This window comes from Coffea eugenioides, chromosome 2 (assembly GCF_003713205.1).
Source record: "Coffea eugenioides isolate CCC68of chromosome 2, Ceug_1.0, whole genome shotgun sequence".
In the NCBI taxonomy this organism is placed as follows: Eukaryota; Viridiplantae; Streptophyta; class Magnoliopsida; order Gentianales; family Rubiaceae; genus Coffea; species Coffea eugenioides.
The window spans coordinates 1,753,588-1,769,098 of NC_040036.1; the positions used below are offsets into that span (position 1 = coordinate 1,753,588).

Here is a 15,511-nt window from a genome sequence, read left to right on the forward strand (position 1 = left end):
CGATCATTTTTCTACTTATTGACTATTTTGGCTTTTGATTCTCGTCACTGCCACAGCCCACAAGATATCTTGACCAGCATAAAATGCAGCATACATTTGGAGTTATATCACTTTGGCCCGCAAAATATACTTGTTAGTAACACTTTGAAGCCAAACTTTTACAGGCAGCAATTTACAACCTGATCGTTTTTTTTTTTAACTTTTGCCGCTTTTTGGTCGTCCACTTTATTCCGGGCCGGGCCGGGCCCCGCTCCCCTCCCATTTTGGCAAGGTCAACTTGGTGTTTCAAAGTTAATTTCTTAAAGAATTGCTTGTACCATGTATTGTGCAGAGGCCCTGACCTGGGCCGAGACACGTGGCAACCCAGGAAGGCCAGAACTGGGCTCGAACCTCAGGCCCATGGCCACCATCCTGAGGCACACCGCTGCTAGGGCTCCGAAGGGTTTCAGACAATCCCGCAGAGGGCGGGAAAGATCCCCCTCGGCGCGGGATTGAGACTACTCTGGGTAGGTCCCGAAACGTACGGAGGTCGGGTTTACCAGCAGGTATAAATGGTAACGCACATCCACTGCACAAGGTACGCTCACTACTGGCAAATTACCCCCGACTGTTTTACTCCTTGTGAATTCCATTCACCGGAAGACTAATTTGACCGTTGGAGTGCCCCGGGGAGAACCTCGGGGCTCCCCTGCTAATCATCCTATAGACCTCTTCTCGTTTATTTTGCAGGGCTTGGACAAACTTTTCTCATCAGCACGCCGAGCTCATCAGGTCAGCTCGATCCGGGAAGCTCAGCGCTTCTTCATACTGTATTGTATTTATTACCGGTTACTACTACTAAGTTGTTGCGGGTGCAAGGTAGGTAGGGGTTTATAGATGTTTCCAAGTAAATTTATATCTAAGCAAGCTGATCGTGGAAGCGGGGCTGACCCGCTGAAGAAGACTTTGGCCCTTCGGTCTGCAACTTCCAATCGCGTACGACACTTGAAACCTTGACTTAATTATGGTGCCTTTGAATTTTCGCGGTTAAGGATAACGACGTCCCAGTAGACACTGAGAGTGAAGTGCAGGTCCACGTGGAATCACGCCGAAAATTACATTGAAGGAAAATAATAATAATAAAGAATTACTTCGACCTTCTTTTATGTTAAATTAAGAATTGAAGTGATAAAAAAAAAAAAAAGGCATTTCGTCAACGTCCCTTCATGCTTCTTCTTATATTATTAATTAATACTTCTGATAAAATAACAAACAATCAATTGCTCAATAAACAATCAAGAAAATCTTAATTAGGGTCATCATGACTAGCGATTGAGAACATTTGAAGGCGCCAAGAAAAGTTAAAACAACAAACCAAACAAAATCAAATACCCGCGCGGCACATTAATTAATAGTAAAAAGAACACGTCCTGTGTAGTAGAACACTAACCAACATAGTACAGTACCGAAATAATACATGGAAAGAAAGAACTGAAGTTAATAACAGCAAAAATAGATACTACTACTTAGGAAGCAAGCAAGGGGACCTGACCATCATCCACACGACCTATATGACTCATGAATGTCCCCTCAAGTAGAGTAGAGTAGAGTATATATGTGAATTTTGATCATCAGGAAGATGAAGATAGTGGAGCTAGCATATGCATGTATCTCACTCAGTCGCATGAGATGTTGGCCAGCTGTTCGGTGGTGAGGAAGACATCCATGGTGCAATTCATTTTGGCGCTCTTCTTCTTGTTGAATATAAAGGTGAGCGCCACTTTACCCTTCAATTCAGCCTGGCTGGTAAGTCGCAAAATGTTGGCGTTCAAATCAGCTGCCAGTTGTGAATTTGATGTTAAGTTATCAGAAGTGAGTCGGACGGCAACGTTAAACTTCTTGGTGGATCTCCATCCAACGCTTGATTTCGAAATAACGCCCTCCCCAACTTGGCTGCCTCCGTATAAAAAGGTCATAGTGGTGCCCTGGTACTTGTATCTGCCGAAATTTGCATTCTTGACGCCAACTTGAGCGTTCATGCTTATATCGAATGTAGGGTTATTCGGTTGTCTGCTTACGTTGAAAGGGTCGAACGTGGCGGACCGGACGCGGAACCTCGGAGTTCGGACCTTCATGATCGTCAGTGTGAAGATCAAGATAACGCCAGTTTGGAAGATGACAAAGGCAACGAAGTAAAGTAAATACTTTTTCCGCTTCTGGCGACGGAGCTCTCTGGAGCCTCCCCTTCCTGCCTCGTCATCGCCGGTTCTCACGTATGTTCCGTTGGCCGGTCCCGGAACCAGTGGATGTGGGGATTGGTTCTCTTTTCCTGCCATCATTTTGAGGCTTCGTCACTAAGAGGAAATCAGTATCGAGTATATATATGCTATGCGGTGCTGTTTAATAGCGCCCGCCCTGTAATGGATGAATAATAAATATGCTGGTAATCGAGGGTGGAGAATGTGTGTATATATATACACACACAGATACGCGCTAGGAAGGGACTTGCATGACCCGTGATTCACAGTGGAACCATAAATTATGTGGCCATGAGATGGTTCTGTAGACCATGGATGAGCTGAGGTGGTACGTGAAAATGAAAAGAAATTGCCACGTAATAATGCAAGCAGCATTTTGGGGTAGATCATTAATATGGGTGGGGCCAGGTGATACGAATTCTAGTACTCCAATTACGACTTACTTGCGCAATATTTAGCGATCTAAAGTCCGAAAAAGAGAGCACTACTATAGGGACATCATCGGTCCAGTCGGGCTTCTGGAAGGGAAGACGGAGGATGCTGCATATGAATGAATGAAGGTCTCTTTCAAATTTCTAGCGTACCAGTAGCAGTACATACATGTGTTATGTTAGAGATAGTTCAAAAAAAACGAACGCGTTTTTAGTTTTGTTGTTTAAGTTTTGTCTTGCAATTTATAGTCTCCCCTGCAAATACAAGTACACCTACTACTAGGGATGTTTGGTCTTTGGCGCGTAACTTTGCTGCTCATTCATGATTCGTCGACTGGCAATTTGAGACTGTTACCGTAGGCCATAGAGTGTGGTAAAAGCCTCTGTTTTCAAACTCGGACCGGCCTGTCGAACCGGGAACCGGCCAGGTAGCCGGTCCGAGTCACATTAAAAAATCGGAAATTTAAAACCCGGTCCAAGCCGGTCAAAAACCGGTTTTTCCGGTTCCACAGTAATTTTTTTGAAAAAAATTTAAACTTTTTAATATTATGTTTTGACCCCCTAAATTGTTAAAACTTATTGATATACCTCAAATATTTGATACTTTATAAATATTATCCTAAAATTTGATGTTATTTTTCAATTAAATTCATAATTTTAATTCTAAACTTGTTAATATTTATTAAATAATATAAATTGCTACTTGATTGTTCTAATTTTTTTGTATTTTCTTGTTAAATATATTTGAAACATCAAATATATATGGATATACCTTTATTAATATCTATATATTATTAGATATTACATATATAATATTTTAATTTTTAAATAATTTTTATTTATGACTTCATCCGGTTCGACCCCTATCGACCTCCGGTCGAACCCATTGACCCCTGACCCCTGACCTCGGCCGAGTCACTATCTGGTCCGGTTCTGAAAACATAGGTAAAAGCTAGTACAAGGCAATATTGGATATTTTCTTGATGAATTTCCCTATAATTTCTTCATGGTAACTCAAGTCAGCCAAGCACTAGCACAAATTTTCCCAAAGTTATCCTAACCTTCCTGCATTCTCCAGGAAACAAAGAATTATCTTTTTTGGAGAGGTGGTGAATCCTCTTTTCTCCTTTTTGAATTTCTTAAATGGGCGGAGATATGGTGAAAAATCCAAGAAAGAACTCAAAGTTTTGGGACGACGTTGTCACAATAATTCATCATACTTTTTTGGGGGCTTTTTCCCACGAAATTCATTGCAACTGCAGACCTCTTCCTGGAGGTCTGCTATTTGCAATGCCTTTCCTCATCGAATCAAATATTACGATTTCATTTTTTGTTCGTTTCGCATGTGTTTAATTATCAAAAGATCAACCCCTCTCTGTCAAACGCAATGTGGTCAAAAAAATTACACATACAAAAAATATGCTGTGGATGAAAAGTTGTTACATCATAACATGAAATCATAAAACGAGTTCATTGTAAATTATCGAAGTCTTGGGGTTTGGGAGAAATCATAGATGTGTTTGGATAAGAATTATTTGTCAAAAAATTATTTGTTTATATCACAAATATATTTTTCAACACACATTTTTATCTTTCTGATCACTTTTTTATCTTACATATATCACATTACAAAGAGTGATACAATAATTATTTTAAATAATATTTCAAATAATCTCCTATCCTCAACAAAAAAATACCTATATATGAACCTTTTTCAATTAGTCACAGTGCCTCCGTCACTCTTATTGTATACGTACCTACATTCTGGAATCTAGATGGTGTCGGTCCGATGGAGCAATTTTCTACTATTTGACTATTTAGGAGTTTAAACCAATTATCTTTAGAGTAATTGGTCACTGGGGAGAGTCTTTTCTTGGGTGCAGATCTCTTGAATCGCATTCATCTCCAAGATTTTCTGAAAGTTTCACCCGCAGGTGCAAAGGCACTTGTTCGGTCTAGCGGTGGTTCAGTCCCTTCCGGATTCTCTGTGGTCCATTTGACTCTACCCCTTCCCCTTAGTATAAAGTAGGAATAGGAGTAAAACAGAAAAGTTATTGTATCGAAAAAAAAAAGACTATTTAGGAGTTTACATTCTCCTCCTCAAACTGTGGATCCTGGTGACTCACCATCCCTTGGTAGCCAATACACGGGACCAACATAAGCGATGCTATCAATATTTTCTTTTATTTAAGCTTTCCAAGTTGATTGGTTTTACTTTCGTGTTATCATTTGTCATGCTTTTGTTGAGGCATTAAACTAGTAGCTTTGAACATGAATTTTAGCCTTTTTCTTTTTCTTTTACTTAGTTCTTATCAAAGTCCAACTGCGCGAGGATATATTACCAAGAAAAAGATGTGCACATTTGGTCATCGGACGAGGCTTGGTCACTTTGCCCTAGTCTCAATCAAAAGTCAATCAACTACATAAAACAGTTTCCAAATTATATTAAATTGTCGTAGATATACAGATAAAAGGCAACAACTCCAAGAAGTAATCACAACCAAAAGAATTTCAATACACTCGGGAAGTAAACATAATCCAAATTAGTACAGAATCAACATAAAATGGGAGCAAAAATTGATACATATCAAAAATATAGTCCTCCCAAAAAAAAAGGTGCAAACTTAGTAAACTTAAGTTCAGGCCAAAACTATTTAGAAGAAGAGTATATTAATTTATCACTCGCATACTATATTCGCAAGCTGTTGACTTGCAACCGCAACTTCCATGGAGCAATTCATCTGTGTTTCTTTCTTCTTCTTGAATATGAATGTGAGAGCCACTTTGCCCTTCAACTCAGCCTGGCTGGTAAGTGGCAAAAGTCTAATACTCAGATCAGTTCCCAACTGAGAATTGGGCGTTGGTAAGTTAGCGGAGCTAAGTTTCACCGCAACGTTAATCTTCTTGTTAGATCTCCATCCCACACTTGACTTGGGAATAGCTGCCTGCCCAACAGGGTTCCCTCTATAAAAGAAGTTCATTGTGGTATTTTGGTACTTGAATGTTCCAAAGTTTGCGTTCTTGATACTGACTCTGGCATTCATGCTCAAATCAAATGCCGGGTTTGTTGGTGTTCCCACATTGAAATTGTCAAATGTGGCGGACTGCACCCGAAACTTTGGAGTTCTCACTTTCATGATGGTTAATGTGAAAACGACAATGACACCAGTTTGAAATATCACAAATGCAACAAAGTACAGCAAATATTTCATGCGCTTCTTCTGACGGAGCTCCCGGGAATAGTCCGAGTCCGACTCCGGTTCATGGCTACGGGTATAACCGTTTGCGGGAGCCAACGGATATGTGGCATGCTGCTCTCCGTCCACCATTGCTGATGATGTTCGAGTAGTACGATTGATTCTAGACAAGAAGATTTATAAGGTGATGTTGGAACCCTATATGACTCTCCCCACCCTTCTCTGCTTTCTGCTTGGTTTTGCCACTTGTTCTCAGTTCTGACTCCCGAGTACAAGAATAGATTGGAAGGAATGTTGGAGATGGAAAAAATGGGCAGCGGACAAATGCATATATAGTGGGGGCAGGAGTTGGATACCAGACTCGGGGAAATTGCAAGTGGAGACTGGGGTATTAACAAAAGAATCTTGCTGGAAATGTGTTGCACCAATGTATGGATTCCTTTGTTTTTTAAGCTCTAGAATAACGCGTTTGGCGGCTTACCATGAATCTTGACTTTGTCTATCTGATTTTAGGATACCGTGTCAATAAAGTCTGGCATCCTGATCTATTAATTGTTAGCAGAAGCTTTCTACTAGGAAATGATCTTGTGACAATTAAGGTTACAGCAACTGAAATGTGACAGCCCTCTGGAAACAAACAAACGAAGATGCATGCATACATTTTCTGATGTGTACACTTGATACTTCATAAGATAACTTGATCCTCTCATATTGAATGGGGTACGTGAGATATATTTTAAACAACTATTTTGCGATGTAAAGAAAAACCGCTTCTAGACGTCTTGTTAAAGGTGCAGCGATTCTTCTTGTAAGCGACCTCTTGTAGAGTGTACTAAAACGGTAAAAAAAAATAAAATAAAATTGTCCTCTCTTTTAATTTTAACCAGCTTGATTCGTTTATTTCAAAAACAAACCTTACAACAACTTGTATAGCACACTAAATAAGTAACTGATACAGATCTAAACCAAACTAGCTGGATTTTGTGTTAGTGGGCTTCATTTTTTTTTTTTTTACCATTTAACTGACTGTTTACACAGCAAAATCGAATCAGTAGTATTCATATCTTGAGTGCTATCAGCTAATAGAGTTGTCTAAATTTTAGCCACTTGTGTTCTGATTTCACTCAGTATTTAATTCCTCAGGTCTCTAAAACCATTTCTTCCTGAGGATGCAAATCCAAATACACCTATAATTTTGTACTACTTTGTAATATAGCTGCGTGACTGTGTATTGTGAAATGGAAAAGAATATCAACTCGTAAAACAGTAAAAGACCTTAATTTGGAAAAGGTCTCTGGTCAAGTGAGGTGGACTTTTTTGCAACAAATAAATTTACATGCTAGTGGACCTAGCTGCTCATTCGTGGTGAACTAACGACCTCATATTCTTCTAGCCTCTACATTGACCCAACCCACCACCATTCACTCGACAGTCATCAGCACAAACTCTCTAGTTTCTCTTCTCTATCTTGCAGCCAATGAGTTTCAATAAAGCAACCACCATCATGCCTTTAAAAGGCTTCAGAAGTAGGGTAGGAGCCAAGGGTTCTATCCTCAGGGATCTATTCCGGTAGATTCAGTTGAGTCTCTCCATAGTTAGATTAGGATAGAGTAGGAGTAGAAATGTCGATCGACAAAAAAAAAATTTCAATAAAGCGGCGTGCTCTTTAACAAAAAAAATAATAATAATAAATGAAGCGATGTGCAAAATTCAGACCTTTTCTATGTAATTTTGAGAAAAATGAGATTAAACGCTGAACTGGTTTCGCCTTCCATACTATCAACGGACAACGGGTAACTGCGGAGTAGTTAACAAACACGAAGATAAAATTTTGTGTATACTGATTTGGTCCGCTAGTCATTTGAATGTCGCCATCACCTAACATGTTGATGGATTGCTTAACTTAATCAAACAGTTGCTGCAACTTGTTTGAAGTAACGGAGGATAAAGCAACTTCTAGGGCACTTAAGGTGGAGGAGAAAGTCGCCAAAGATGGCGCAGCGCGATTCAATTGTTGTGGAAAATGCTCCTCACCACCAATTTAAATGAGGAAAATTCTACCGTTTGATAATATCGTGATTTAGAGTCGCATTTTATAGATACACTCTTTCAAAAAAGTCAAACTGTTTTTTTATAGATTTTTCATGGTCAATTCTCTGGGCTATTAGTAGAGGGAAGAACCACCCGGTGAAGAAGCAACACTTCTCAAACATGACTTTGAGATTAGAAAAAGTAGCAGTAGTACGCGTGAAACCTCACGGGGGATGAAGCGCGTTATAACATCCCATTTTACACTCTGGTGTTGGATGAGGATTGCATAGTTGACTGACTGCATAGAAGGAGCTTCTAATCCACCCGTTAAAGCATAAAGAGCAACTTCGAGGTGATGAGTGGTTTTTTTTTCTTTTTTTTTTTGGTTTTAGAATCTAGGCTCTCTTGCTATTATTTGCCTTTTAGTTTGAGATTTCTTAGTACTGAAAGGAACTTCTAACATATACAGGAGATTAACCAACCATTTATGCTCAAACGAAATTTCGATAGATTCGATTAAGCTATGTAGGTAAGGTAATCCTTTTAGTTCACTCCCAGTAGAATTGTTTAGTGACGTGGAAAACACAATGTAAGTCTTGTTTGCAAGCAAGTTTTTGACCAAGTTTGTCTGATACAAGTTTTTTAATAATTTTAAATACGGTAATCTCAAAAAAAGTTTCAAAATTTTTAAACTATACATTTCAAAATATCCAAAAATTTACATACTTAAAAATTTATTCTACAACTTTTACAGTAAAATTTTAAACAAATACCCAAAAAACTCACTTGGCAAACCGGCGTAAAAAGGTAGGTCAAAGAGCGGAGTTGATATTATAATAGAGTAAGAAAGAAAATGGAGTGGTAGTAAGATTTCGAAGGCAAGTGGGGCAAGTCGAAGGCTTCTGGAAGAGGACTTTCTCTTTCTGGGGAGGGGAGGGGAGGGGGGGGGGGGTGGGTGCGTGCGTGGCGTGGGTGTTGGGCTTATCAGTTACTTGAGGAAGTAAATGATTTTGGTGGAAAACGGGCATCATAAGAGTACCACTGAGGATTCACATTTCGCAGAAATTAAACCAATCCCAAAATACGGCCTGAAGCGTCAAGAACTTTAAGATAAAGAGCTTAAATTTACGTCTCAACTCGCCTAGAATTTTACCCAACCTTGAAGGAAGTAGTAGTACATAAGACACAAACACCAACAAAGAAAGAAAATAAAAAGACATTTGACACCCGCTTGTATCGCTGCCAATTGCTAATTTGTTTGAAACTGTAGGCCACACAGAGGAAGGTGAGCTGAGCGTTTTTCATTGACGACTGATTATGTATTCCTTGCTTGAGGCTTCAGCAAACGACCGATGAAGCAGCTTATGGTATGCATCTATTCCTTGCTTGAGACCTTCAAGTTTGATCGATCAGCACAGATCAGATGCATTGGAGTGGAATACCAACATACATAGGATGCTGACTCCCGGCGCGAGGTAGTTTTTACAAGTTAATCAAATCCCACCCATATCTGTCGTTGATCATTTCATTTTTTCCTCATAATTGGAATCTAGGAAGTACCACTTTAGTAATCCCATCCTTTTGCAGAGTTAATTAATTGATTGCTGATAGAGGGAAGCTCAAATTGAAATGGATACAAAATCTTTAACGTCCATGCAGAAACCCCAAAAATATATATATAAAAAAATTCACAACTACATAATCATCATCATAATAGATGGGAAAAAAAAAAAGAATTACAGTACAGAAGAGTGAATTCAATACCATACTAGTGTGCATGGAAAACCATTGGAAGCGGAGGAATTCCGCTTCATCGCATACACAAAACTACTAATCAGTATACCCAATAAATTTGCAACAACGGAGGAAGCTTCAATATCTGTCGTCACTTGCAGCTAATTTGTCGAACTTTTTTCTCTGCCACACCAATGGTGAGGGTGCAATCCATGTTTACGGATTTCTTCTTCTTGAAGATGAACAACAGCTCCACCTTTCCATCCAACCTGGACTGGCTGCGTAAGTTCAATACCCCAGACCTCAGATCATTTCCCAGTTGTGAGTTGCTAGGCAAACCCTTTGACGACAGGTCCACCGAAACATGAAACTTCTTGGTGGATCGCCACCCGGCTTTTGACTTGCTGACAGCGGCTTCCCCGACCTCGGTGTCACCGTATAAGAAAAAAATGCTACTATTTTGGAACTTGTAGTTTCCAAAATTGGCGTTCTTGACACCCAGTTCAGCATCCATCCTGAAACTGAAGGAAGGGGTTGCGGGGTTCCCAACTTGGAAGGACTCATCGAAATCGGCGGACCGCACCCGGAACTTAGGAGTTCTTACTTTCATAATGGTGAGCACAAAAATCAATATGACGGCTGTTTGAAACACGGCAAAGGCAGCAACGTAAGCCAAACATTTCATGCGCTTCTTCTTGCGCAGCTCGCTGGACTCGATGTCGTGCTTGGCTTGGTTTGCATGACCAGTATAAGGTGATGAAGGCATTGTGTAGCGTATCTCTAATTCCCAATGCACTTAACAGCACAGCTGCTCGGGAAACAATTTAGCGGAGATTTCAGGCTGAAAAAACTGATCAATATTGTGCTAGAATTGCTATGGATTATACTATTCGTGAGTACTGGGAAGATATATACCTGAGTTGTATGCATGTATGTATATATAGGCAAATGGTGGGATGCTGAGGACCACTTGAGCTTGAATTAGCGTGACCGTGAGATGTAAGGAGGAATGGGTCGTATATCTCCAGCCGCCTGCACTTGATGACTTCACATTCAGATTCAGGTTGAGAATGGGAAATTAGTGGAGTACCTAATTATCTCGGTTAAGAATTGAATAGGACGTTTGCTTTTTGGGATTTTGCTTCAGTCTATGGAGTAAGGCTTGAGCCCAGCGCGTGAAGTTTTCTAGTATATGTCACTGTTGTTGCCTGCTTTTGACTTTTGACTTAATAGAAGCATCTGACGGTAATGCATCCGAGGAGTTATTAAGTTACTATATATTATGGGGTTCATAATTTTTTTTTTTTTAATTTAAGGGAAGAATGTCACGAGTAATATACATATAATATATCGAAAAAATTATGGATGGCTGGCCCGGCCCGCGGAAATGAGGAACCACCTTAAACAAAAGGCCCGGGTCTTTAAATCACACTGCATAGTGGATACTCCCTCTTGTTGGTGAATTTGAAAAAAATTGTCCTCTTTAATCCTTGATGCTTGAAGCACTAAAAAAAAACTTTTTTTAAAATAAATAACAGTCCACCAATTACGGCCTTGTTTGGCAGACAAGTTTTTTGTCAAGTTTATCTGCTACAAGTTTTTTAAAAACTTTAGTTATAATAACCTCAAAAAACTTCTTAAAATTTTTAAACTATACACTTCAAAATATTCAAAAAAAATGCACACTTCAAAAAAAATTTTACAGTAAGTTACAATAAAGTTTTAAACAAATATCCAAAAAACTCACTTGCCAAACGGGATCTATAATATGAAGCATGCTGCATGTAAATGCCAGCAAGCATGAGTGTCTCAATTTAAATTTAACTTTTAAATTCTACACATGTTACATGTGTGTGTATATATATATATTCTTATTAGTGTATACTTTGTTTTTGCAGGTTGTAGGAAAGATTTTTGCCAGATTTAATGATGGAAAAGTCCACTTTTTAATGCCAGCGTATGATGTTAGTATTTAAAAGAGGATTGAGGGTTGGAACAAGAATCCTCGGAGCAGAGCCGCCGCAACTTGCGCCAGGTCTTTCCGACGTTCTACGTGCTCCAGGCTTTTGCCTTTGTCTCTGTTTTTTGGATAATTTTTTGCATTTTGCTACTCAATTCTTCCTTCTTTTTCTGATCTTTTACCATAAAAAAAAAATTTCCTTGAAAAGCCATGCTCCCTGGCAACCTCAGAGGAGCAAATTTCCGATTAATAACTGGCAATATATAAGAACAAAAGGTGAACAAAGACAGAAAAGAAAATCAAATTTTTCTTAGAAACAAAATATATGAGAGAGAGAGAGAGAAGGGAAGAAATAGAGCGAATTAGAAGGATTGAAGAAACGATGTTGGGCCGATTGAATTCCTTATGATCGTTTGTTCGTTCACCGGTACTTGCTTAGTGGGCTGAAGCGTATGGAATGGCAGTACGCAGCCCAATTCCTTCATGCAAATGTTAAATGCACTCAATCTTTTTTTTTTTTCTTTTTATAATGTCATCCCCATCATCATTTTTTATGATATAATTTTTATTTATTAACCTATATGATAAAAAAAACAAAGTAAAAATATCATCATGAAAAAGCGGAGTGGGATTAAATTTTAGACTTGTGGCCACGATAAGATAATATTGGATTCCTTATTTTGTGCCAGTACCATTTTTGTGGGAGAAAGAACATATGGAGGGCAGGGAGACAGATAAATATATAATTGCCTACACCGGAGGAGCTGAGCTTCCTTTTGCGCATTAATCAAATGATTAGACTTGTGGCCACGATGAGCTTTGTCTTTAACTCGATCTTTTTCCGCCATCTACGGTCACGCATAATTGGATGGAATTTGTTTTCCTGACTTTTTAATCCTCATTGCATCAGAATTTAAGAAAATAAATAAATAAATAAAAAAGCGACTCACAGACTACTCTTGGGCTATTATTGGTTTTCCAAATTTTATGGTTATTTTATCTCGTTGCACTTTTACTCTTGTTGATTTTTAAGCAGTTTTGTTAATCTGAAATCCTAAGCAATAAAAAGTGAGAATTGAGAGAGAGTTTTATATACACTTGTAACTTCAACATTATAGTATTTGTGATGTTACTGCAATCCTTAGAAATAAAAAAAAAAAAAAATTTTTGTTGCAAGAAAAACCATCCCAAAATTATTTGAATATGGTCACATGAAGACTTGTTTCTGCTTGCTGTTCACTTTGAAGACTTTTTTTTTGGATTGTTATTTTTTGGGGAAAAAAAAATCTTAAGATTTTAAGCACTGTTCCCTCGACACCTTTTTGGGATAGCTCATGAAAAAAAGTACGTCCGTCCATGCTGTATAAATACAAACTTCAATCCAATCTGATTGTATCAACCTGTACTTATATCGGTATATTGTTTTGCCTTTTAAAATGGTGGTCATTAGAAATCTGAACTTCAGCTATAGCAACTCCATACTACTAATAATACCAGAGTAATGCAGGGAAGACTCCCCATCTCTCATCCTACCACATCTAGCTAGACTTTCCTCTCTTCATTAGTTCCGACTTCTACACAATCTCTAGCTATGGAAGTAGAAACCCCAGTTCCCTCCCCGCCTCTCAGAACTTACAAGCTCACGGCTTCCTCAATTTCCTACGCCAAAAGCACCGCATCCAGCAATATCCCACCAGCCGCCGTCCTCTTCAAACCCTGCGTTTCTTCTCCCCCGACTTACATATTACGAGACGTGTCTCTTTCCGCATATCCATCCCAAATCCTTGCAATTGTTGGGCCAAGCGGCGCCGGAAAATCCACCCTGCTTGACATTTTAGCCGCCCGAACATGTCCTACCGGCGGCACTCTCCTTCTAAATTCAAAGCCACTCAACCCTTCCGCCTACAGAAAGCTTTCCGCTTACGTCCCTCAGCACGATCCATGCCTGCCTGAGCTCACCGTCTCCGAGACTTTCGCCTTCGCTGCTCGCCTCCTCAACCCACCAACATGCGAAATTCCGAGAATTGTGGAGTCCCTCATGGCGGAGCTGAGGCTAACTCACCTGGCCCACACCCGGTTAGCTCACGGTCTATCGGGCGGAGAACGTCGACGGGTTTCCATAGGCCTTTGCCTCCTCCACGACCCTGCCGTCTTACTCCTGGACGAACCAACATCCGGGCTTGATAGTAACTCAGCTTTCAAAGTAATGCAGACCCTCAGATCAATCACCGACTCGCGTCACCGCACTGTGATCTTATCCATTCACCAACCCAGTTTCAAGATTCTCTCTACCATCGATAACATCCTCTTATTATCAAAAGGAACAGTCGTGCACCAGGGTACGCTCTCTTCCCTCGAAGCCTTTTTGCTGTCCAATGGGTTCACCGTCCCGCCACAGTTGAATGCGCTGGAGTATGCCATGGAAATTTTGCATCAGCTCCATAAGAACACTAAACCCGCCGACACAGATCAGCCAATGCTTCCTCCGTCACCTTCTAATTATAACGTCGAGGTCGTCCGATATAGGAGCTCAAGAGTGCACGAAATAGTCGTTCTGTATCAGAGATTTTGGAAGATCATTTTCAGGACGAAACAGCTTCTGGTGACTAACACGTTTCAAGCTCTAGGGGTTGGTCTTGTTTTGGGAACAATCTACATGAACATAGGGTTCGATAAGGCCGGTATCGAGAAGAGATTAGGACTCTTTGCCTTCACTCTCACGTTCCTTCTCTCCTCCACAACTGAAACTCTTCCGATCTTCATCAACGAAAGGCCCATTCTCCTAAGAGAAACTTCCAGTGGGGTTTACAGGTTGTCATCCTACCTTGTGGCCAACACGCTAGTCTTCCTGCCCTACCTTCTTGCCATAGCTATTGTGTACTCGACTTCGGTTTATTTCTTGGTGGGGCTTTGTGCTACGTGGCAAGCTTTCGCATACTTTGTCTTAGTCATTTGGGTCATAGTTCTGATGGCCAACTCTTTTGTTCTCTTTTTAAGCTCCGTGACGCCGAATTATCTCGCCGGAACATCACTGGTAACGGTGCTTCTCGCCGGGTTTTTCCTCTTTTCCGGCTACTTTATCTCTAAAGATAGCCTGCCCAAATTCTGGCTGGGCATGCATTACTTTTCCATGTACAAGTATGCCCTTGATGCACTGCTGATCAACGAGTACTCTTGTCTGATATCAAGATGCCTGATATGGTACGATGAAAACAAGACATGCATGGTCACAGGACGTGATGTGCTGGATAAAAGAGGGCTCCATGAAAGGCAGCTATGGACAAACGTTTACATCTTGATTGGGTTCTTTGCTTTTTATCGGCTACTTTGTTTGATTGTTTTACTCAGAAGGGTTTCCAGGTCCAAGAAATGAAAGAATTCTGGTGGTCACGTGTATTATTTAGGTGATGAAAACATCTTCACAGTTTGTAATCAGCATGTGTGTGCACAAGTGGTTTTGATCATTACAATACCTGTTCCATGGAGTCTATGATTTTAGCAATTGGCCTTGTTAACTACGTATTTAGTTAATCAGAAACCATAGATCAAGAAAACACTTCTTTTCTTAATTTCTTCGCTTGGTTTTCTTATATTAGGTAAACTAATGAGCGTCTAATGTAATTCTTTTCTCCTGCTAAAAGCTAGAACCATATCAATATGTAACCGCGTTTTTGACCGGGCCGGTTTAGTACGATTTGTTGAAAAAGAAGAACTACACTGTAACAATAATTTCTTTGGAATAATTGATGGTGCACATCAATTTTGGGCACTCTTTTACACAATTACAACTTGAACTTCTTATCACCTGATGTGTAAGCCTGGAGATTACATCCAAAACCGTACATATTTCCATAAAGTTTTTTCTTTTTTTATGTTATATATTTTATATATGTACTTACTCGGGGCCATCTATGCTACCAG

General features: G+C 39.8%; 4 protein-coding genes across 4 annotated transcripts; 1 reads left to right on the forward strand and 3 right to left on the reverse strand.

Moving 5' to 3' along the window:
• Nucleotides 1–1,655: 1,655 nt before the first annotated feature.
• LOC113762400 lies at nucleotides 1,656–2,315 on the reverse strand. Its single transcript, XM_027305844.1, has one exon. It carries the CDS (start codon nucleotides 2,313–2,315, stop codon nucleotides 1,656–1,658), a length of 660 nt encoding a protein of 219 aa, XP_027161645.1.
• Nucleotides 2,316–5,346: 3,031 nt separating this feature from the next.
• Nucleotides 5,347–5,997, reverse strand: LOC113762404 (late embryogenesis abundant protein At1g64065-like). The gene has a single exon (XM_027305848.1). The coding sequence runs from the start codon at nucleotides 5,995–5,997 to the stop codon at nucleotides 5,347–5,349; it is 651 nt and encodes a 216-aa protein (XP_027161649.1).
• Nucleotides 5,998–9,781: 3,784 nt separating this feature from the next.
• On the reverse strand, nucleotides 9,782–10,396 carry LOC113762410. The gene has a single exon (XM_027305855.1). The coding sequence runs from the start codon at nucleotides 10,394–10,396 to the stop codon at nucleotides 9,782–9,784; it is 615 nt and encodes a 204-aa protein (XP_027161656.1).
• Nucleotides 10,397–13,044: 2,648 nt separating this feature from the next.
• LOC113762233 (ABC transporter G family member 8) lies at nucleotides 13,045–15,108 on the forward strand. Its single transcript, XM_027305596.1, has one exon. It carries the CDS (start codon nucleotides 13,182–13,184, stop codon nucleotides 14,961–14,963), a length of 1,782 nt encoding a protein of 593 aa, XP_027161397.1. The 5' UTR covers nucleotides 13,045–13,181; the 3' UTR covers nucleotides 14,964–15,108.
• The last annotated feature ends 403 nt before the right edge of the window (nucleotides 15,109–15,511 follow it).